We start from the raw sequence: 24,935 nt of genomic DNA on the forward strand, positions 1-24,935 counted from the left end.
CCTGCCTACCTAGCAATCAAGTACACAAATATAAAACAATTAATTTTTCAGTTGGAAAGTATATGTTCTGAAAAGCAAGATGCATTTGAGTATTTGTAACTGTTAATATTTGTCCATTAGACTGTTCCAGTGCCATGCCTACCCTTCTTTCTATTTATACTGGCATTGATCAACTTGTTCACTTCCAGTTTAAATGATTCAATTCTGTTTTGATTGCCATGTAATTTAAATGCAAATAATTACTGCAAAGATGACATTTAGAAAACCAGCTCTGCTAAGCAGGAAGGTCTTTATTAGGCAGAGGAGTTTGCCAGTAATATCAGAAGCATCCCTTTAACTGCAAAATGTGGAAACCTATCATTTCAGTTCTTTTAAAAGATACTCAGCTTTCTCTCTGACTCCCCTTAATTAAAACTATTCTGTGGGATCACTAAGGTTTGGTATCAGGGTATAGCATAGGCCACTGAGTGAAAGGAAGAGGGGAGGAGAATATTATTTGTTTTTAGTTCATATGGCTATGCTCTAGATACCCACAGGCTATACTCTAGATTACCATCTTGTGAAATTATGTTTGTATTTCAGACTGCAACCTGGTTCTGATGCAAAAACACCGAGAAGTGTTTCACGTAATCACAATGAAAAAGCAGCAGTGACAGGGGAAAAAAACAAAACAAACAAACAAACAAACAAACAAAAAAAACAACTCTGAAATAGTTAAAAACCAGCTCACTTCTCCCTTCTTTCTTCTGCTATTAGGGTTAGACTGTTGCTTTTACACTTTTGTCACATATGAGAAATCTAGAGATACCAAACTGCCTGAGGATGGAGATGTGATTGTTGCAGTCTCACCTTTCCTCAATGCCCTTATAGCAAAGTATTCTTTATGTGTCAGCTGTGAATCCAAAGAAATGTTGAGAGGCAACAATGAGGAGGACAAATTCTGCCTTTGCTCATTCCCTGCCATAGCAGCATCTTCAGTTTGGGCTCATAACTGGACATCCAACTCCTCTTTCCTCACAGCTGGCAGATTTCAATGGCACCACTTGAAATTTAGTCTTCACTAGTGAGAGCTGCATGAACACCAGGGTAACACACGAAAGAGAAGGAGCCTGACATTTCTATTCTTGCATTACAGAAACCTGGTCCTTTCACCTCAACAAACACCCGTTACCCAGTGTCTGGTAGAGTGTCTTCCCTAAAAGGCACTGCTCCTGTTAAACAGATCATCCTAGGGATCTTGATTCTAGCACAGAGCCTTACAAGGTGCATTCATTCCCCTTCTCAAAACAGGGTTAAACAACTGAACCTCAGAAACTATTTTTAAGTTCTGAGTATCTCCAGGTATGGAGACTCCACAATCTCTCTGAGCAACCTGTTTCACTGTCTGGGCACCCTCACAGTAAAAATAAGTAAATAAAAAAAAAAAAAAAAAAGCATAGATCAAATTTCCTGTAGTCCAAACACTCATCCTGTCACTTGGTACCACTAAGAAGAATCTATCATCTTTACTCTCTCTCCCCTCATCACGTATTATATACTTTGATAAATAAGATCCTCCAGAGCCCCATTCTCAAGGTGGAACACTCCCACTCTCTCAGTTTCTCCTTACATCTCAAGTGCTCCAGTCCCTTTGTGAGAAGTCATTTTTGTGGCCTTTCACTGGACTCCAGCATGTCTTTGTGCATCCTGTACTGGGGATCCCAGAACTGGACTTCAGATGCAGTCTCACCAGGGCTCGGTAAAAGGGAGGATCACTTCCTTCAACCTGCCAGCAGTATTGTCTTCCTAATGCAGCCCAAGATGCTGGTGGTCTTCATCACAAAGGCACACTGCTGATTCATGTTCTGCCTGTCTAGCAGAACCCCCAAGTCACAGAATGGTTGAGGTTGGAAGGGACTTCTGGAGATCATCCAAGCCAACTCGCCTGCCAAGCAGGGTTACCCAGAGCATATCACACAGGATGGCATCCAGGCAGGTTTTGAATATCTCCAGGGAAGGAGATTCCACAGCCTTTCTGGGCAACCTCTGGTCCTTTTCTGCAAAGCCACTTTCCAGTTAGTTGGCACGCCAGTACGTGATTATTCCTCCCCAAGTGCAGGACTTTGCATTTCCTTTTGTTGAACTTATTAAGAAGTGTTGGCCCACTTCTCCAGCTGATTTGGTCCATATGAACGGGGACCAGACTCAACTACAGGTGAACTTTGGCTTTCCTAGCACTTGTTGGCTTTCCTTCCCACCTTGTTGGATCTGTGTTCACAGAGCAGGAAGGCAGAAGAGTAGAATAATCACTTGTAGTACAGAGATGCCAAGTTCATCTCCCATATTAAAGTTGTCTCCTAAGTAAAACCTACTCTGATCTCAGAAAGATTTCCCTTAAATTTCATGTCTGTTCTGCTGGCTTTTTTTCCTCCTGACAAGCACTGAGACAGCAGAATTGCTAGAGGAAGATGTCAGGCTGCAGGTCCCCTAGTATGGCTCTACAGGAATGCACGAATTTAGCCCATGAAGCAACTCTAACTTCAGAGGCTATACAGAGGAAAAAAAATCAATATAATTACTTTTTTAGGCTAATAACAGCTTGATTTTGCTCTGAAAACCTCAGACATGTTAATGAGTCTTCAGCACAGCTGTAATGTCCAGCTTACATACTGTTTTAAAATCTCCAAGAATCAGAAGAAAAATGCATTTGCTTTACTGTGAATGTTGTTTTACATCGTGAATATTTTATGTCACTGAATAACATTCAGCCCTCAAAATTTACATACTGAGCTAAGGATAAAAGAGAGCTAAATTGCTCTGTAAGTTAGGTATCAAGGATTCCCTCAAGGCCCTCAGACCTGAAAGATTTTTTCCTCAAACAAGATGCTTTCTAGTTTTTGCTGACTCACATGAGTTCAACCATTACAGTTTGAGCAGTATAGTTCATTCAAAAACATATATAACCAGGTGCCCTCACGGAGGCCCTGAACTGACACAACTCAATTAAGTTCAGCTCACTATCAATTTTTACCAGAAAGGGATTGTAGAGGCCTGGGGAAGAGGTAGAACATCTTGTCACCAAAACCCGAGCAGGTTCTTCTGGTATTTTCTTTCATGCTTTCCTTTCTTGTAGCTTTGTTTTACTGGTATTAGCAATTATAATCCTTCACTGACTGTAGGGACACCTCGTGGTGAGGATAGGTGAAAACAGCAGGCTGCCATTCAATTAATTAAACCAAGCAGTAAAAGACTGACAGATGTTTCTTCTCCTTGGGATAATCAGAATTTCACAGGCACAGACTTCCACTCCCACTCCGCTTCTGAATGGGGCATACATTAACACATCCAGAACAGAAAACACTGACACAGGAACTTCAAGAACAAAAGATTGAGTCATCCAGCAGACCTCAAATATCTAGCAATCTAAGGGCCAGACCAACTTATTAACTTTTGTCTTTCAGAGGCTACCAGGGTGGCAGATTCAACTCTGGATACTCACTTGAAAAGGCAGTCCCCAGAACAACCATTATGTTTGTTTCCCCTCCTCCTTTTTATAACAGGCCAGCAAAGCTCATTTCAGTGACTTACTGCAGTATTTCTTTTTGGGATTTTTATTTTCTTTTAAATGTGCACGCATATGTGATTTTAAACAGGGATTTCCTTTCTCACTGCAACTACCCTATGGTACTGTCACTGCAGCATTGAATACATTACGTAATAAAAATTGCATCAGCTTGCTTACCCAGTGCAGTGACCCAATGCAGACCTTGGCAGCCAGAAGAGGAACGGTGGGATCTGCTGGTCGCAGTTTAGCACACTCTTTGAGCACTGATACAGCATATGCTGACTGGAGAGAGGAAGGGGAGACAGAGCAGGAAAGGAAAAAAAAAAAAAGGCTGATTAGACAATGCTGTTAAGAGCCCAAGCAAGGTATTTCAGTGAAATGTACAAAACAGTGATATGAAATTACAAAAAAAAAAAATCATGTCAGCAACAAGTTAGCAACTTTACTCCCACCTCCACACACACAGACACACATGTGCACACAAACACATGCTTCCCACGCTCAGAAGAAGTATGCTGAAGAACTGTCCCTGGCTGTGCACTTTACAAGAAACAGTCTTCTTCAGCTATCAACACGCTGGTTATTTTAACTCTGCCCTTCCAACTCACAGCAACTCTGCCATATAGTTCCCCTTGCATGCAGCCATCTTCCAGTAAGCCAGAGGAGATCACAAAGAGGTTATCCTTTTGTACGTTACATTTTAGACCAACTAAAAAATCCTGTCAGACAGAGGTTTGTGTAGCTAAAGTGATCTGTTCTGTAGGCTGTTTTTTGTCTTCTCCAGGTCCGAATGTACAAGAACCGAAGTGGGATCCCACCATGCAAATGGTGGGGCAGGCAGCTGCAGAGCTGCGCACGCGCTGTGCAGAGGGTGGTCTGAGAAGCATGTGGCAGACAGAAAGCCCACAGAGCTCTTCCTGGTGTAAGGTTACCATTAATAAATGGTGTTCATTAAGCTCAGCCGTTACATGGCCTTTTGGATATTCCACATGCTCTACAAACACTGCTTTTTACAGCAGTGCCATTCATGGCGGCTGCATTTCAGCAGTTTAATGGGGAATGAGGAATGCTCTGGTGTGAGATGCTGGTGACAAGGAAGGCTTGGGCAGCCCTGCCAGTTTCCTAGCCCACCCTAACCCACCTGAACCAGTTTCTTTGAAGCTTCCAACTCTCCTCATACACGACCCAGAGCCCCTCAAAGCCCCACTTCTCCCAGCCGAGAGGCACACAGGCCTCTCACTCGTATGCACCCCCAGCAGCATGTTGCGCAGCCACGACCTCTCTATATCCCAGGAGGGCAGTAAACACACTGATACAAGCTCACAGAGCCTAACTAACAACCATCCCTATCAGGTCCTGGCCCACGAGGGCCCTCCTCACTGCAGCTCCTGTGAGCACACACTAACACCACGCAGCTGGCAGCCCCACAGGACGGTTTCACACTCCCACAGGCCATCAGCACTTCCCCTCCCTCCCGCCGCAGCAGGCTGCCTGAGCCTGCCTCCTCCTCTCTCCGCAGAGCTGAAGGTCCAGTTCTTGCTAGAGGATTCAAAGCCTGGAGAAAAATGGGCTTGGAAGGCAGCCTGGAAAAAGGGGAAAAAGCAATGCACAGCAGCCCTGCACATGACAAGGCAAAGATGAGCTTTTTAAGAGAACACACAGGCTCTGCAGCAGCACAAGGCAAAGCTTCCTGCTTGAAAACCTTGAGTACCTGCTATGTAACCTAAATAACACAGCCTAAAAAAGAGCAACAGCTTGCCCTACATTCTCCAGACTGCTCCCACCAATGCGGAGCATCAGATATCATCAATACAAGTAATGAAATTTTGCTCTGTTACAATTCCAAACACATCATTCAGCTGCTGGTCCGAAGCCAGGAAGATGCCTGTCTGGGAACAGAGATGGGAGCTTAACCTGTACCTCGCCCCGCTCAGAAATAAAGGCTTGGGTAATTCCATCCTGAAGCAGAGCAAGAAACGCATCACTGCGCTCTGCTGTTACTAGATGACTCGCATCCCTCTGAATGAACCTTCTTGACACCTATTTGTTTAGAACAAGTAATGTCTCAGGTTTTAATGGCTTCTTTTTCCTCCTTTACAGAAGGCTGCCTGTGCTGCAGGGAGCTGGTATTCCCAGTGCCACCACTCAATGTGCTTTAAGCGCTAGCATAAGCATGTAGGTGTCCTAACCTGGCACATCATCTTCCTGCCCTCTGTTCTGGCCCACACGTGTTGCAGACTAGAGAAACCCAAGCAGTACCAGAGGACCACATGCACTTTACCAGGCAGCGTATATGCAGCTGAACACCTCCAGCCCTTGTTATCCTAGCATACAAAAGTAAAATGAAAAGGCCAGGCATATACAAGACCACCTTCTGTCCTGTGTCACTGCTTTGAGAAGATGTGGACAGATCGATGGGGGGGGATTCTGTTCCCCACAGGAGGGAGCAGGAGGCACCTGGGGCTGCTGCAGCACTGCTGGCGATCACAGCTGGTGCGAGTACAGGTCAGAGCAGCGAGACGCCTGCTCAAAGTTGGGCCGCAGCCACGAGACTGTTGGGGGGCAAGGACAAAGCAGCCACTACTGAATGCAGCACAGCAGAGAAACCCACCTTGTGGCCATGCCCAAATTCCTCTCCTTCGTAGAGCCACTTGACTGCATGTGCTGAGGAGCTTCTGAACACTAATTGACCAAGTCAAAGCTATACCTTCCATGCTGCTCTCAAAACATCTACGAAGTTACGTTACTTTAGGCAAGTTTATAAAGTTTGCAATTAAACGTGTACAGCAGAAATGGTTTTAGAAACATGGCAACATGAAGCCTTCCTCCCCAGCTGCATTTTTAAAATTCAAGAGATCTATAAAATCGCACCTTGAAAACTTTACTCAGCAGAAATTATATATAGATGAAAATGGTGGCCAAGGAATGACTACAGGAAGAATAACATCTCACTCCCACTGTTACTTGGTTTAGGGGACACTGGTGAGAAATATACATACCAAGGTGTAACACAGATATTCATTACAGGCATTAATTGGCAGGGAACAAACATCACCCACCCTGTATTGAATACAGATGTCATTGGTTTGTAAAAATATTTAATATGAAACAGTGTTTGTGTAACACTGAAATAATCTGATAATTAAAATGCACATATTCTTTCACTTAGCGTGGGTGGACCAGGCAGCCAAGTGCATTGTTTGTGAGACTCACTGCAAGGCAATAATAATTAGATTTATTGGTGAGGCATGATTTGAGAAGAGCAGAGCTTGAACTCCAAGTGACTGCATGCTTCCTGCTCATAATTTGGAGTTTCAGTACAGCTCACATCAAATCTCAGGCCAGGGTTTAAGTTCTTTCTGTTTAGATCTCTAATTGTTGGATTATAACAACTGCACTAGAACCAGTTCTCAAGGATTTCAGAAAACAAAACAAAACAATTTGCCTCTGGGCCTCATTTGGACTCTCTCTGGGAAAAAAGGCTTGTGAGTCTCCCTAAAACAGAGGAACTCATTGAAAAGACATAGCTTAAAGAAACGGCAAGCTTGCCAACAGCTGCCTCGTGGGGGGTTCCAGCTTTTTTAAATGGGAGATCTGAGTTCTCAGCCTTAGGATCCTCATCAGATTTAAGGAGATTCATGACAATTCTCCTTTTTGTTATGACAAGCAAGGCATAGAACTCAAATCAGGATACAGAGTGAAAACACAGCCTTAAGGGACAAAACACATACAAAAAAAAAGTGTAAAGGACTACAGAACCTCTCTTACCTGAATTGGACATCTCCATCTTTCACACAACAGCTTTGTTATTTTTGCAGTGGGGACAGGTGAAGCACGTGGCACTACTGTTGCATGTTTAAGTCCAATATTTAACGAATCTGTTCTCTGTTAATTTTTTTTTCACCTAATCTACTTGCATACACTATTTTCCTTCTGCTGAGTTCACAAGTGTGCTCTGTAATAATTTCTGAAAAGAAAATGAGTAAAGACAGGTGCTGGGAAGCAGTGAGCAACACTCACAAAAGGCTGCTTTCAGGACAGGCTGAAAGGGCTCTGTGTGCTGCACTCAATACACGGGCGGCACCTCTCAACCTGCAGTGAGGAATTGTAAGGAAGCTACTGGGAAGAAAGATGGAGAAGACACCTCTCCCTAAGTAGTTAAAGTTGTCATGGTTTTGAATCCTGTAAAACAAAGAAAAACTTCTAACCAAATACTAACCACAGCTCTCCTTCCCCATTTGCTAACTACACAATGAATGACACAAGCATATTCCTGAACAACATTTGCACATGACCGGTATACATGTAGAATGAGGAACAGGTCACTGTTAGTTTTCTTTCTTAACTTTTCCAAAAAGACTCGAGAGATGAGAGATTTTGCACCATTAGTGCATTTACCTAAATGGATGGCAAAATCTCGAGTGCACTCCAATACTATTTATCATTCTTTCCTCTCCTACCACAGCGAAGCAAGGAAAGGAGGATGGCAGAGAATTCATTTCACACTTAGAAGATAAAGAGACCATAAATGTAAGTAAAAGGAAGAATTTCTAGACAGCAAATTGTGCCAAGCAGACCTGACACACCATACACAGTTGCTCTTCTCTTGCATAGGTTCCAAAAACCTTTCTACTTTTTTTTGCTTTCAGCCAGAGGGAAAACGTTCCTCAAGGTGGTGGTCTTGGTAGACAGCCTCCCTCCCAATTCACCTGGCAGTCCAGTACAGACAAATCCCCCCAAGTAGCATTGCCTGTCTTCAAGCATCATCCTGCCTGATCTTAAAAGCTGCACCATCTCAAAGGGATTGTGTCTGTGCGTGTGGCAGGAATCTTTCAACACACACGAATAAGTATTCCTGGTATCCTGGGATTCACAGCCATTTAGCTGTAAGTGACCTTGAACCAGCAAGGGAAGATGACATTAGAGGGAGCCAGCAATTGAGAAGTCAGGAATTAGCTGTTCACTGAATTTCTACATTTCTGTGAATCCCTCAGCATGGATATTATTCTCTTAAGACATTCACTTCTCTCAACATAGGGACTGCTGCTCCCCTTTTCTTTTACCCTGTGCTTAGCAAATCAGAGCACTGCAGTAAGGCAGCTTCAAACACTCACTTTTAGGAGTACCTCTTACATTCTGGGATTTAAAAGCATGACTTTGCCCATGCTAATGTGACAAACACCACCCTTCACACTTTCTGTCAAGAAAAGAGAGTTAAGCCTGAAGGCAGCTCTACAGCCCACCCAGGTATTCTGCTCCTCAGGCAGGAAGCTTTCCATTTTTAGCACCATCTACAGCACACACACGCCCTTCTCATCTCCCTTTTGCACCAAAAGAAACCAAACTACGGAATAACCCCTAGCTGGCTGACCTTTGTAACAGGATCTTTACCCAATTACTGTTCAATATTTTAACTTTCATTCCCCAGCAATGCTATTTAAGGAGCCAGCCGAGGCCTCTGCTGCTCCCAAGGTTCCTGCCTGCAATGCAAAAAGAAATGTTCCTTTTTTTTTTTTTTTTTAAATGCCAGTTGCTTAGCAACCAGCCTAAGCTTTTGCAAGGAAACCAACAGAAGGAACAGCCTAAATCATAAAATTCGTCTGCTGTTGCTGCAGAATTATGTATCGAATGTATTTATAACTTTCCTCCTAACCTTCTGGAAAGCTGTATATCGGCATTACAGGCATGGCTGAGTCAAACTTGAAGCTCCTTGAAGCTATTACAGACATCTGCTTTTGCTGCACTGTTTTAAATAAGTGGCAGCATTCCTTTTTTGGGTGCAACACAGATAGGAGCAGCTCAGACATTAGCCTGACATTATTTGGCTATGACCAGTGCGTATCAGCAACTTGCAAAAGGCTTGAAAATCAAAGTGCACGTCTGTCTAAGGCTGGTTTCAAAACCCTAAAAATGCTGCCAGCACCAGCCCTGGGCAGGGCTGCATTATCTCCACTGCTGAGCAGCCAAGGGGAACGCAGTGACACTGCACGATTGGCTCTGCGAGAGCTGCAGCCTGCTCCCTCAGAAAAGCAGCTGAATGACAGATGCCATGGAGGATGCGATTATTTCCCTTTGTATAGCACCAGACACCTCCTGAAGTGTTACGTTATTAAGAAAATCACTCAGGTAGACAAGTGTGACTCTTTCTTCCTCTTTGCCTTGAAGATGAACAAACACAGGAAGGCTGAAAGGAGACAGGAGCATTTTGTGTAGCTGAAAGCAGATTTATCTGCCTGGCTTTGCAAGGTACCACCCTTGGAGAATAAATCCCCCTACGGCCAGCCGTTCTTATTTATACAGTAACATTGGCCACTGTCCCTGGGGTGTCCTCAGCACAGGCTAGCAGGGGCTGGGCAGGACCAGCATTTGCTGTCCTAAAGGCAAGCACTGTGCTGACGGTGTTCTGCAAACCCTGGGTGAGGGTGGCTGGACAGCTGAGCACCGGGCACCCCAGGAACACATCACCTCCATCAGCAACCCCAGCACAAGGCCTGCTGAGCACAGCCCTTGCCTCCAGGTAACTGCTTCCAGCTCCAGTCTCTTCCCACTGCCCGTTCACCTGCTCCAGACCCCTTCCCTTACGCACATCTTGCTGCTCCTCATCCCCTTAATGAGCACAGGGGTGAGGGGTAAGGGCAGATTACCTCCTCAGCTGGCCAGAGACTGTATGACTCCTCGCCCCTCTAGTCAGGAAATACAAGCAACCCAACAGCTTTTAACACAGTAAAAAAAAATAGAGCAGAAATATTAAATTTGAGCACAAAAATGATTTTATGTACTGAATACACTCATAACAACAGCTATCCACTGGACATGAGCAATGTGAGACTGCTGCAGGCTGACTGGCTCTGTTGGTGAGCCCCAAACCTGCAGGCCAAGTACCCTCATCGTTCACAATTCCACAGCCATCTCTGGCAAATCCTCCCTCACCACCCTCAGGAAAACAGCACCTCGCTGTCATTAAATACAAATCTCATCTCCTTGGATTGTTAGTTGGAAGAGCCATATAAGCATTGCTTTACACGTGCCTGTACAAGGCCCACTGTTTATCAGTTTATATTACCCTTTGGCCGTATCTCAGGTAAAAAGACACTCGAGACGCAGATCCTGTTGACCTAAGCCAGAGTCCAACCCCATGCACTTCTGAGTCTCTAATCCCAAAGAGCTCTGGTGATGCTTTGAGGCCCCCAGGCTGGGCCCGACATGGGGCAGTTAAGTGTTCAAGGGGACAGGGATCTGAAAAAGGGAGCATGTAACTGATCCAACTGGTCTGAGGCCAGGGAAATGCCTGCAAGTACACGCAGACCCTATTTCACATCCCTCGTGCCTGCAATACATCACCTAGACACTGTGATCATTTTGCTTCCACCTGCAGGTACCTCGGCAGAGCTGCCCCAGCCTGCAGGACCGCTGCGTGCTGGTCTTCTCCACCACTTCCAGTGCAAACTGCTCAGCTGAAAAGCAGCAGCAGCAGAGGTGGTCTGCCCCAACCAGCCATCCTTCACACAGTCTCCTACATCATAAATAAAGATCTGCTCCTTTCCCTCCCTCTAATCCTGCTCAATACAGGTCACTTCTACTTTTCCAAAGTCTTGAGACCAGCAGATGCAACCTACTGCACTCATTTCGGCCTGGCAGCAGGGCAGTGGCTCATCCCATAGCCCGAGGACGCTGCCAGATGGCATCCGGCTCGCACACCACTGCCACTCAGGCTCCAGCCTGTCTGTGCATGGCAGACAGGGAGCTGCCGTGCCCGCTCAGCCTCTGGCTGTCGTACTACCAAATGGTGAAGGTGATGACCAGCAGAAACAACTCAAAGCATCTGCGCGGCGTTCAGCATCCAGTTTTCTAGTACCAGTGCAGAAGAACAGGTGTTCTGCATCAGGCCAACGTAAACTTCTCCTGCCTATCCAGAATGACACACGGTGACACAGGACATCTCCCACTACTCTCTTCCTACAGCAGGCATGTCTTAATGCCACTGTCTATGCTTTCCCAGCATTTCACCTAAATTTCTTCTAAAATTGTCTACAAAGTCTTTCACATTTTAGGATGGACTTCAACCATTTAAATAAACACCCTCCCTTCATTCAGAAAACAAACAATTCAGTACACATGCATCCCCAAGAATAGGTTAAAAACCAAACAAACAAAAAACAACAACCAGACCATACCATCTTCTTGGCATCTTGCGTGATGAGAGCACAAGTTAAATTGCTGTCACTCCATTACTTCTGGTGTTTTAAGTGGATAGAAGAATAGGAAGGTCACACTTCTCTGAGCTTTCTCATTCACTGTTTTATGAATCCCTAAGGCCCTGCTTGCCCTAAGGACTTTCTGAAGCAGTGTGCCTATTTTTGCTAAGACACATCCGTTTAAAAATAATGTGTAAACTCAAGCATACACACAGTAATGAGCCTAGCTGGTTGACTTGACATTCAGAGTGATCACTTGAGAAAAATGACAGCCACCATTTGGCAATTTTTTGGCTGGCAGAGGAAGAAAATAGTTTATGTTAAATTCTGACTTAATCCGAAAGAGATCAATATACAAAATAAAAGCAACACTAATCAAATGCAACACAGAACAGAGGACAAGATAGGCTTTTACAGCACTTTAAGAAGGTCAGAGTTTGCCATTCCTAAAAATATTTTAAAATAACAAGACCAAGTTTCTAGCATTTACAGGTTGATAGAGTGTTCCTGTCATACCCAAGATTTATGAGCATGATTTGCTGTACTGCAGAAGAAGTAACACCGCAGGATGCAAGATTTCGTTACCAAGAAATGAGATCAGGAATTGGCTGCAACTGAGACAGGTGAAAACAGATCTTCTACCTATAAAAGCTCAAGCGTGCTCTGCAATCTGCAGTCTAGACAAACCACACTCTTTTCTCATCAGTTCCTCCTGCTGCACTGGAGCACTTCCATTTAAACGAACGCTGTCCTGCTATCAGTATAAAAATGTATGCCACATCTCCCATTAGCGAGATGACGCATTGCAGAGTGTATGACAGGAATCCTCAGGGAATACTTTGGGATTAGAAGTGAAATGCTGCACAGATGGGATTGTTGGGTAAGGGAATCCTCACTGCCCCATATAAGGCACAGAACATTTAGAGCTTTGACAAAAACAGACGAGATCAGGCCATTTTACCTTCTAAATATTTCAAATACATGACATACTTGAAGATCTTAAAAGTTGGGACAGTTGTAGAGATACAGATATTCATGTTGCTCATTTTTAAGTACCAAATATACAGTAACCTCTAGGGGAAGCTGAAGAGATACATATACACTTAAGGAGGACAGATTTCTCATGCAAATTGTTAGAAGGTAAAGATGGTGCCCTATTTCTCTCTTCCATTCTAACTTAAGATCGAACCCCAGTTACTCTGGATACACTGCCAACCATCAGCAGCTAATCTGCTGGGAAGCAGTTCTAGATTTTACCAGGGTTACATCATGATTTGCTGTCAAGTAACAGGTTACACAACCTGTAAAGCCACTAAACCTTCCGGACAAGTGAAATGAATTTATGGGAAGCTACTGTACCTCCCATCGCTGCCTATGTAGTCATTGTTGCCCTGAATATCAAGAGATCAGGTATCCGGAGGATTTGCAAAGGCAGGGAGGGCAGCTACGTGCTAACTCCAGCTGAATGCCAAGGGGAGCTGGGCCCGATTTTTAAAGCCCTCACCTGACATAGGCCAGCGTGAGGTATTAGCACCAAGGCAACAGGCTCACTGTTCAAGTATTCTTCCAGCTGCTTCGGGTTTCCCTATACATAACTGAGAGTCCAGCCATTGTTTTCATATCTGGAATTGGATTTTGAAATGCTTGTACTGAACTCCTACAGGAATCTGTCAGCCTCCCTCCCATTAGACATTTCCCTCCAGCCCCCCACTGTTCTTTTACCTAATATACTTTATCAGAGTTTTGATGTCTCCTTCTGCTTATAACAGACCGAGCTGATTTATGAGATAACTGTGGAGTCCCAGTACAGACTCAGAGCTTGCTGGGTCCCACCAAGTCCAGCTCCAGTGCCTTACAACGTGGTCGTGGCTGACTGGTATTTGTCCGTGGTGTTCCACAGATCCCCAGTGACGCAAGCTCTACACGAATCTCCACAGGCAGTCCTTTTTCCAGCATACTGATATCCTTTTTTTTTTTTCCTTTTTTTTTTTTTCGCCTCCTAATTGGAAACATAAACTTGGGTTGCTGCAACTGGAAGACATTATGTCTTGTCCTACCCACCACAGACAAGAGGAAACCCTTCTTCTTTGCAACAGCTCTTGAACATTTCTTTCTCTTCAAACCCCATTCCCAACCTTTATGGGAACTTTTTTTTTTTTTTTTTTGCTGGTCTTTCCAGAGTCCTATTTACTATGCTTAAATATAAGTGGCACCATCTTACATATAAGGGCACCGTAGCCCTTAGCCATCCTTGATGATCTTTACTAGACTCTATTGTTGGTCTGCTATTCTCTTAACATATAGCACCCAAAAACAGTCTTCTGTATAAGGCTTTGTGCTCATAAAAATAAAGGAACACCTTCAGACATCATCTGAGCTTTACTGCCACTTACACACCACAGGAGGACAACTTCTTTACAAAAGCTTAACACTGCTTATTCATCTCGAGCTTTCACCCCAAAGCCAGTTTCCAGTTCAAGTTATAGCCATAAAAGGCCAATAGTGGTCATCATTTAACTGATGATAAATGGTTGGTGATCTCTGTCTAATTTTACTCGGACCCCCTACACTCCATGGTCACAGAATATAGGACCATGCTGTAGGCAGTCTGCTACAGCTTTAATCTGCTCACAGCTCCTAAAAGATGTAGGTGGGGATCCCCACCATGAACAAGCTAAATTTATCATCTACTTTTCCTGCGGGAAGTCTCCTCTTTTAAGCCTAATAAAGAAAAGCTCAGCTATCTTTTGCAACTAGACTTCAGGCATCTCAGTGGTCTACTGAGAACTTTCACAAATACTGTATTAATTTTAAAAAATGGTGTTAAAACACAACCGCATGCATTCACATATCCTTTGTTTTTCTACATTATCTGCTGTACCAAGATTAAAGCACTTCAAAAATACAAATCTTCACAAGCTGTCTATGAAAAAGCACAAACATTTCCTAGGATCAGATGGAGAATCACAGCTTAGAGAGAGGTTAAGTCAACTGCCCAAAGACACAGAATTGCTGACAGTTTGAGACATCAGTATCTTTCTTATGCTACACATATTTATGTTGAATCTGTATAGTATGGACAGCTATATAACACTTTTCAATCCACAGCCATACACAAAGTATGTTTTCTCCTTAATAATGAAGAGCAAGCACTACATGGGAAGATAAGTACACAATACCTCATCACGAAGAACAATCAAATGTGAGCACTGTCCTTCACATAAGTTATTTGGTGGGACCTACCACCACAAAACACGTCTGCACACACTGAAAATGGTAAGCGAGACACATTCTGCCAGAGGAAAGTGTGCCCTTTCAGAGTCCTTTAGTTTGAACTTTACCTTTCCACAAGCCACCATGGACAGGGCAAGCTGGTACCAAAGGTGAAATTCATCAAATGCAAACTTCATGGCTCTCTCCAAGCACTGCAAAATAAACATTGGAAGAAATGTCAGGAATTGTTTTTGATATCCTTTGTCAATACTGCTGTTTGGCATGGCTCAGTAAGCAAATTAGGGCAGACGCCTTGTTGTGGAGCAAGTATGTTTTTTTTTTAAATGACAATTTTCTTCCTCTTAGTTAATGGGGCCTGCTACCATACGATACCACTTTAAATTAGGGCTGCTTTGTTCAAGAGCCTACATATGAATCAGCTTAAAGTCTCAAACAGTTCTGACCCGTGCTGCCACAGGCCTGTAGCTGTTTCTACTAATTGCCAGCTAGTGTGCTTCACCTCCCTGACCAACAGTCAACAGTTACTGAAAGGCAGGTTTTGTTTGCACATTTCAGATGGAAGTCGAGCCAGAAGGCAGAGGTACCTCAGAAAGCATGACATACTGCCCTCTTCTGCCCAGTGTGATGCTGAGAAGGTCGTAGACTGCAGAAGCATCCCGGAGGCTGACAGCCCGGTCATCCTGCTGGTCAGGGGCACGGCTGATCACTGCGTCCCGGTTTGCCTGGGGACAGACACAAACATAGCATCAGACCTCAGCAGAGCAATGAAACAAAACAAAACAACACAACTCCTCCATAGGAAGCTCTACCCATCACCCATGGTACATTGTTTACAATCGTCTCAAGATTTTATTTATTTTGTTTTTGTTGTTTTGTTTTTTAAATTAAAAATATTCCCAGATCAGCAAGGTGTTTCCATACAGAAGTAGACTTTTTTTTTTTTATCCACAGAAAGCAAACTCAAGAAGACAGCTGTACGTACAGAACAGACCTGCTGGGAATACTTCATCTGGATTTTTTTTCAGAATCAGAACATTAGGAAACTGACCTAACAGATCAGATTCCCCAAGACGTCAAAATACAAACTATCCTTAATCCATGTTCTTTATTACTTCAATTAGCTGCAACTGTGATAAAATACCAACCATGGAAGCAGCTGTCCTCTGTGCCTGCAACTGTTTTCTTCTCAATACCATGCGTTTCTCTTGTTCTTTTCTGCTACTCACTTTTTATTTTTTAATTTGAGCAGGTTGCCTGAGTAATCATATTTGCCATCAATTTAATGCAATTAGAAGCCTGGGCAATGCAATACCAAATAATTATTTGGAAAATATCTTATTTTGTAAGTATTAATTTTGCATAATCTATCAGTTCATTGCTCAGCTTAGATACATTTAAAAGAAACATTACTTTTGACAGAAAATGATCAGTCTAGCAGCTTGCTAGGATGTTGCAAAATACCACATCCCACAGACTGAGATCTACCTCAAGATCCCAGCCTCTGTTTTCTGAGGACAAAGAGGGAAATCTTGAACCCAGAATGAAAAGAAAATTCCCTCTGGTTTCTGAACATGACTGCCTAACCTCTGAGAAAGGCAATACTGTATGCTGCTGAGCACAGTGGCATACACTGAGCACAGATACCCTGCCCTGGGCTCCTCAGCTGGACGAGGTGCAATGTAGGACATTCAGGTCTGACATCTAAGAGATCAGAAAAATTAGGAGACTGCAAACAGTTTCACCTGGGGCAAAAACAAACAAGATGTTTCCTCTCTAAAGCAGGGAGGCTACGAAATTTTTTTTATAATACTCACTACTATAATCTTACATCTATTTCTTTTTAATTGCAGGGAGCTTTTTTTTCCTAAAAAGGTTAAACACTGGAATTAAGTGTAATAAAAATTTCCAGAATATGCAGCTCCTACAGCCCACGCATATTTCAGGATGATTAAGCTGCAACTGTTTCATCATGATATTATCTGTGCAATACCCAGTTCCAAGCATTCTTCATCACAGCTGAGACAGCAAACACAATTACTGCCAACCAACCCAATCACAACCAAGAGCTAATGGCAAACACAGCTAAAGGCAAGCTGACAGGGCAGACTCAGTCTAGTGTTTGGATTGCGTACAAAAATTTACACCACCTCTTGTAGCAAGGGAAGTGGTTTCTTTTTTTTATGTAAATACAGAAGACATAATTTGTGATTTAAAAAGATAGCCCAGAACAATACATTGTATCAGAGAATAAGGGTGAGAAAATAAGAAATTCCTGCAAGCAGAGCACAGAAGCATGGCTTATCTGTCTTTATTAGCAAAACAAAGTAAATATAAATGGGAAAGAAAATGTTCAAGTTCTGTTTGGATTTAACCCAAAACTACTTCAAAAGAAAAACAAAATTGCTGTAAAAAAGAAAAAAAAAAAAAAAAAAGAACATATACAGTATGATTCTGAGATTACTATTTAAAAAAGGAAGTTAAAGCAGATCCAGAATGATCCTTACTGCCAGGTGAATCCTCCTAGATATATACAGTAGCAATAGCACATTTTTCCATGAGTTATATTAATTGTTTGTAGAAAATAGCTAATGAGATATCACCTGCATGCTCTGTAGTCTGATCAGCCTCCCATTACAGCCACCTATAGCCTGATGCTTTTTTTGGGTATCCATCTAGCACTGAGCTATGGCTTTTAAATTGCTGCATTAACACAGAGAAAATTAATCAGAACTAGAGAGTGCCCATTAACATCTCCTAACAGATGTTGGTACTAGATGCAACAACATGCCCAAATTCTGCAATAAACAGGAACGAGACATTACATGTGAGAACTGCAGTCACACTGAACACGTTGTACGTATCGCACTTCACCTAGGCAGAGAGCAGTTACAAACAACATATGCACAGGCATAACTAATATTCCTTCCAAGGTCATAAACTTGCTTATTTAGCTCAATCCTTTAAATCTCAAAGCCACGGAAGGTCTTTGCAATCCATCACTCTCTGCTTCCACACATGAAAGTTGCCACTGAGCAAATACATCAAGTCACTTCTACCCCGACAGCGTGGTTTATGGTTATGTAATTACTGGCCCTATTTCCAATTGCTAATGCCAGTCGCTGAAAAATCAAGGAGCCCTCATATTGCTACAGAGCCATAAAAAAAAAAAAAAAAAGACAAGATGATGCAAATCTCATAACAAACACTAGTAGCAAGAACACAGAGTGTGTCTCATACAGCACTGCAAATCATCATCCCAAGGCTCAAGGTACCAGTTACTTCTGCAGTGTTACATACAGGAGGGCAGAAGAGGGAAATGTGGATCACTTACTTGAAATCCCCTCGGGGAAACCAGAATGTTTCTAGGGACTCTCAAAAGGAAGAATACTGTGATCCAGATCACCATTAGCCAGGTTTTCTTTGTTTACCTTTGTGTACACTTCAGTGGGGCAATGAGAAATCCTGACAGTCCCAGGTAAGTACACAGGCAAAACAGCTGCAGAGCTGGTGCAATGCTGCATATACTGATTTTGTCTGTACCAACTTACCGAAAGGTACAGACAGACTTCAGTGACCATTTGAGTCTGCATGCATTCTAAGCCACTATCTGAACATTATTCCAACACCTGTGTTTCTAATCTTTTAAGCCATTAGTTTTCCTGAATGAAACTGGAAAAAGGCCTATTCGTAGAAGGTTTGCAGAAGGCTGACCAAACAGCTGCACCTAGGCAGCAATTCCTGCTTTGTCCCATTGCATTACTTCCTCCTCCCCTATAAGCAGCATCAAAACTGCTACAAATACGCTTCCAGCACCCCCAGTATGAGTCTTCCTTTTAAGCTGTTCCCATTGTAACACAGACATGCCTCACTGCACACAAGTGGGATGGAGAGAGACGGTGAGTCACGCCATCAGAAGAAGAGACCCTCTGTTCAAGGCTGTCGTGTAGGATGGAGAAGGTCACTCCTGCTACCAACAGGAGTTAGTGTAATTTGCATTATTGCACGGAGGAAAACATACAGTCAAACCCTCTTTATTTGGGCTATTTCTCAGTTACAGGGCAACCCAAAGATGCATCGCATTTGCATATTTTGGGATGTGTTACAGACGCAAGCATCTCTGCAGGCAGGTGGCTCAGACATGACACCAGCCCTATTTTGGGACATAAACACATTCTGGAGTCAGCGCAGCCTGAGCAGCACGCAGGCCCACGAGCACCTTCAGCCCTTCCTCCTGGCACAATGCCCACAGGCTGCGTGCACCCCAAAGGCTCCAGCACAGACTGGTGCCCACGAGCTGCCCCAGTGCTGAAGCTTGCTGATCTCTGTGCCAGGTTTTATGTACGTGAACAGTTTACCTAACAATCCCGCTGAGCAACAGGCTCTTTCTTCGTGTCCACATGCACAATATACTCACCTGCAGCTGAGATAAGCCCCCTAGCCACAGAGGATGTGCTGTACCTCGCTGACACTGCTATGCCTCTCACATGCTAACTACAACTCATTTATGCTGTGTTTAGTACATGGAGCTGCAGAAAGGAAAAGAGCCACAGCAAATCCAAAGAGCCATTACTTCAGCAGATATTACGCACACAGTTACACTGCAGAAAATTAAATTTTACCACAACACAGAGATGTTCTTCTTAATAAAAGTCAAGCAATCATATGAATGACAATGGAGCATATTCCACATAGCAGCCCCTTCTCACTGCAATTAGCTATAAAGTATCCTTTAATTGCTCACTTTGAAACATGGCTCCCCCTGCTTTGTTTCAAAGAAGAAAAAGAAAGCAATTAAAATCTTTAATGAGTGCCTGCTGCCTGCGCCCTAATTCATGGGCATTCTAATGTTCAACTTGTGTCTTTTGAAAGGAGACATAATTGCCAGATCCACTGCAACCCAGCTATACAGAACAGCAGCATGTTTTACAGTGTACTGTAATAATGTAATTGGTGTGATTCAATACTAACATTAAGAGAGAAAAACAAATGCTATGTGTGGAAGATCGACAACAAGCCTTGGAAATCGTGCAATTGATGCCTCTACTGCTGAGAGGTGGGAAATACTTAGCCCACATCCTTGGGTCTCCGTTCTCTGCCATGGCACAGATCCTTTCACATCAAGAGGCTACTGAATTTCCACCTGAGGTGCTATCTCCACACAGCATGTGAAGGCTCTCCTCACCAACGTACACATAGAAAGTATTCAAGGTCGACCACAAGGCCGCTGTGAAAACAGGAAGCAGGTGGAACAAGGAGGAAATACCATACACCAACTCCTCCCAGGCCTGCTCTTACAGAAATACCACAACCTGCTCCATTTAAGAGCAGAAGCACAGAGAATGAAAACGCAGTGCCTGTATGAGTTGTCAGGCATCTGTCTCGTTTCTGGAAGGCAATAGCTCCCAGGGCCTAATCTAGATGTCTGGCAAAATAGCCCATGGATACAAAGGGGCTGGAAGGCTGAACTTCTCTTACCCAAAGCACAAATGCAGCAGAGTAAAGACTTCAGTCTGTGTCAGCAGCAATTTCACTCAGGATGAGTAAGCAACTCCTTTTCTACAAGTATCAAGGAGGCACAACAGTATCATAAGCACAAAGCAAGCCAGCCAGTCACATCCCCAAAACAAATCTGTGCCTGTCTGACCTACTGAGGAGGTCTGGCTCACAAGTGAATGTTCTACATACTGCTCTTGGTCCTCTCTTCCCTCAATGTGAACGCTTTCTTCTAAGCAAAATGTGGCTTCTCACAATTAGAAAGATGCCCATTACAAAAAGCCAAAGAATTACAGTCCAAAGAAGCAACAACTCTTGGCTATTTTCCACTACACCACACAGGCAGTTTGCAAAGCGTATCAGAGACTCAAATCATCCTTGGACAGCCAACAACATACGAATACTCTACTCAATTTTTCCTTTTGGTCTGGCATTTAGTTATAAAATATGACTGTCATCTCCTTCACCAGGTGTATTTCAATACCTACTCTTGTAGCAGACCTAATTCTGGAAATACCACTGAAAGCAAGACAGACATGACTCCTGGCCAAAACAGCCCCGCTTCCCTATCCAGAAGGAAAGGAGGAGAAAAAGTAGATGGGAAAAAGTAATGCAACAAAGGCAGCTTTATGTATGGGTACTGTCTTGGGTACCAAAGTCACGTATCTGCTATCAATAATCTGCATTTAGAGTTATCTTCCAAGAATTTACATCCTCCCTGCAAATAAGACTGTCTACTGCAAAGCAAAAGAAGAAAAAGCTGGCTAGCCCATCTTCTGGGGCTTGCAGTTGAACTGTTCATTCACAAGGAAATTCACAGGGGCGGTATATTTCCCACTAGAAACATCCTGCAATTTATCTTCACAGGTCCCAAATGCACACACAGCTTTGCCTTGCAGACCAGTGATTTGGCAGGAACCAACAGAACAGGCAATCCTGTCCCCAGCTGTCTCCTTAGGCTGCCTTAGTCCCCTAGCCCTCAAAGAAACACTCGTGACAGTCGTCCAGCTGTGTCATTCAAAAAAAAAAAAACACACCGTAAAAGCAACAAGAGTTTCTGCTCTTTCACCAACCCATTTGTTGGCCAGGATTACTGTATAAAGCTAGGAACTGCAGAGTTAATGTGTTTTAATTATTTCTGTGTTTAAAAATAAACAGGCTAAGTCTTATTCCCTCACAGGCATGCTCAAAGCCACAAGTTTTTACTCTCACCAGTAAAAAGATCAGGGCCAGTCCCAGTATCTTACTTCCCCCCTCACCATCTGTTCTGCGCTCTCAGGCTCTGCAAGGTCAAATCGCCTTTAGGGATTCAAGTCAGAGATAAGATGGGGATGACATTTCTAATCTTTGTTACACAGGCACAGAATTTATTAGTTTTGGACACAAGGAGCTTCATTTCCACTAGTACTGGAGTGACCACGGAATCACCAAGGTGACCCATGCTACCTGGGACGTTTGCTGGACCACAGCGAGGGATCCTGGCTGGTGTAAGAGCCAGCATTCCCAAGGGCTGAGCTAAAGATTTTAGGCTATGTTTTAGACCTTGGATTCAAAAACGGAAAGCTTATAAGTGCAAATAAAGAACTTTCACTTCAAAAGTATACACCACAGGTCATAGAAAGTTTCCAATCCTTGCCCTGAGAAACTTCTGGCTGATTTTAAGGGGCAGCAGAGTCAACTCAGCAAATATTCATGGGAGCAGTTATTAAAACAAACAAATCTGCAGTTCAGGATTAGTGCTGCCAAACCTCCCCCGCCTACTCGCAGCCACACAACAGGCCCAGAGCCTCTGACAGCAGAAGCAGTGCCACGGTGCAGAGAAAGCACACGCAGCAAGCCTCCGCATACTCGGCTTGCCCCAAAGATGGTGCTGTTGGTCTTGATGAGTTAAATATAGACAGAAGCAGGACTAGCCATTTAAAAATAGGCTGGCCCATCTTTCCAGTGCTCAACAGGAACACATCTTTCTACTGCAGCCTGAGCTTGCGAAGGCTGGCACAAGCTGGCCTCCTCCCGGGTGAGAGGGAGAACATTTTTCTCTTCTTATGACCAGCCTGTCCATCCTGCAACTCAGGCTGTGTGTATGGAAGGAGAATTTCACCCCAAAACCTCCAAACCCCCTGAAGAAGACAGCCCTAACTGTGGTAATCTTCAGGCTGCCTGATTTGTTTCACTACACTCCTCCACGAGAGCTCCACAGCCAGCCATGGGAGCTAAATAACAACTGGCACCACAGGCGAGAGCTTGCCAAACCCCAGAGCCAGAGTGCTCTTCATTGCCTGCAGAGATGCCTTGGCTTAGGGAGACAGGTTCCCATTTTCAACAAGGACAGAACAAATACAAGAGGCAACTCAGGAGAGGGCCGTAAGGAAACGAGCTGTTACTCTAAGTGTTAATATACCCACAGAAGCATTTCCAAAGCTATGACAAAGTCTACCATGCTGCTTGGTTTTTATATACTTAGGCTCCAAAGCAGAGTGAAATACTGAAGGAATGCTTAATTACCAATTTAGAAGATATTCCCATTCCGTTCCACCAGAACATGCAAAGCTGCTACCTTCAAAAGCAAAAGAAATGGGATAAGAAAAGCACAGACAGCATCTGGAGGCAGAACCCTGCGCCACTGGGAGTCAGAGGAAGTTTGCTGGGATGTAGGATGAGGCTCGCAACAACTTACATGTGGTTTCTTTTTTCCCCTTAGCCCCTGCAGGTAGGAGTCCTGTAGCACTAGTAACTTTTTTCTGGGGAGTCACACAGATCCTTGTGAGGTAGGCGTTAGCTACACCTTATGAAGGTGAGACAAGCAGAAGAACAGAATGCATTTCAGCTGGTGCAGCAAACTGCCTAGCAATGATTTACTCCCTCCTTGTATGACTAGGAGAATTAAAAGGTGTTCAAGATGTGTATTGCTAAAAAAAAAACACAACAACTTACCATGCCCTGTATCTCCTTCAGCCAATTTCTCACATATTTATGGTTCTCTGATATCTACACTCTTGCCCAGAACATGTCTTTATGTCCCCTCTTTGTGCTGACAATTCTCCTGTTCCCAAATCCTCCCCCCCCCACCACCAGTTTTGTCCCATGTCAGCTCATTTTGGAATGGCTAAAGTCAGAAACAGGCAGGTGGAGCAGCTGTTTGGTTTTACAGTCCTGCAAAAGAATTAGAGCAGCAAGGTTGCTATTTTTTCTCTTTAAAAATCAGACAGGGAAAGTACTGTTCTGGTGAGTTTTGCTCTGACAGAGCAGTCAAAGTGTCAGATTCTGGATAGCTCCAAACAAGTCAACTTAACCGTAGCTGAGGGGTAGTTAAGTGGTTCTTAATCAGAGTAATGAAGATACTCCCAACCCAGCCAATATCTGGGATCACCAACCATGTTGCTTGCTGGCCTACAGAAACATATCACTATTACTTGCCACCAACACTCTCTCCAAGAAGGAACATGTGTTATCCAGCCAGCGTCACATCATGAGGGAGACTGCAACTGCAAATCTGCTTTTTGTTAACTTATGTTCCACAGGGCTCAGCAAATTTTAAAAAACAGCAAAACAACCCACACATCTCCAAATGAACAGCAAACCCGTACATGAGAAGACTCACTGGCTTACAACAAACAGCTGTAATAGATCTCTCGTTGTATCAAAAATTAAGCAAAATTTCCTCTTCCTAATACTACAGCAGCAGAACCGCAGGTAAATATTTATGCCCTGCAAACAGATATAAGAATCAGATTGCTCCTTCTGTTCTCTCACTCAGAAAGCACGTTCCTGTCACTGCTAAGTGTATTTCTATACACAGCTGTACTTCTATATACTTGTCCTGTAGTTTTGTTAAAACAGTAAACAAATGGCAAGCCTACTGCTAACGTGAGAGGAAAGCAAAGGCTCAGGTGCTCCATTCCCCCAAAAATGGAGTCTGTTATGGTTCCTGCAGAACTCCACTACAGGACCTCTGCTTATTTAAGTACTTTACGCACAGCAGATCAAAATGCCTTGCACCTACCTCCAGACAGTTCCTCTATATAAGAGACAGCACTCAAACACACACATACTTAGTTAATATTGAAGTCAGCCCAGCAGTCCAGCTCCTATCAGTATCATTTTCACACTGCTTCATCCACAACAGTTACAGGAGCAGTTTGCCATTTTACATGCTCCTGGATAAAATGGTAGCTTTCATTCCCCTCAGCAGAACAAGACTACAGTGTTCAAGGTCCCGTAAGGCCTTTTCAGCTGGGGTCAGCCCCAGAGAAGGCTGGAGCAGTCAGTACTCCCGCTGCTCCAGATCCCTCCTCACACATGGATCAGCCCAGACAAGCCACACTGACACAAATTCTTCTGATACATCTGCATTCATCACACTACAAGTCCCTGCTCCAGGAGGCTCCACTTCTAATTACAAAAGGGCCTTGAAAACACAATACAGATATACTGCAGAGATTTAAATTAGAAATCACCAAGAAGTCTTT

General features: G+C 43.7%; 1 protein-coding gene across 2 annotated transcripts in view; it reads right to left on the reverse strand.

Moving 5' to 3' along the window:
- Positions 1-24,935, reverse strand: part of TTC7A (tetratricopeptide repeat domain 7A) — a 164,127-nt gene that overhangs the window by 107,875 nt on the left and 31,317 nt on the right. For both annotated transcript variants that reach the window (XM_082756289.1, XM_082756290.1), the window contains 3 exons: positions 15,558-15,695; positions 15,081-15,164; positions 3,722-3,826 (listed from right to left, as the gene is read on the reverse strand). In XM_082756289.1, the coding sequence (XP_082612415.1) occupies positions 3,722-3,826; positions 15,081-15,164; positions 15,558-15,695 (327 nt within the window). The remainder of the gene's footprint in view (positions 1-3,721; positions 3,827-15,080; positions 15,165-15,557; positions 15,696-24,935) is intronic.

This window comes from Aythya marila, assembly GCF_965140915.1.
Source record: "Aythya marila genome assembly, chromosome: 3".
In the NCBI taxonomy this organism is placed as follows: Eukaryota; Metazoa; Chordata; class Aves; order Anseriformes; family Anatidae; genus Aythya; species Aythya marila.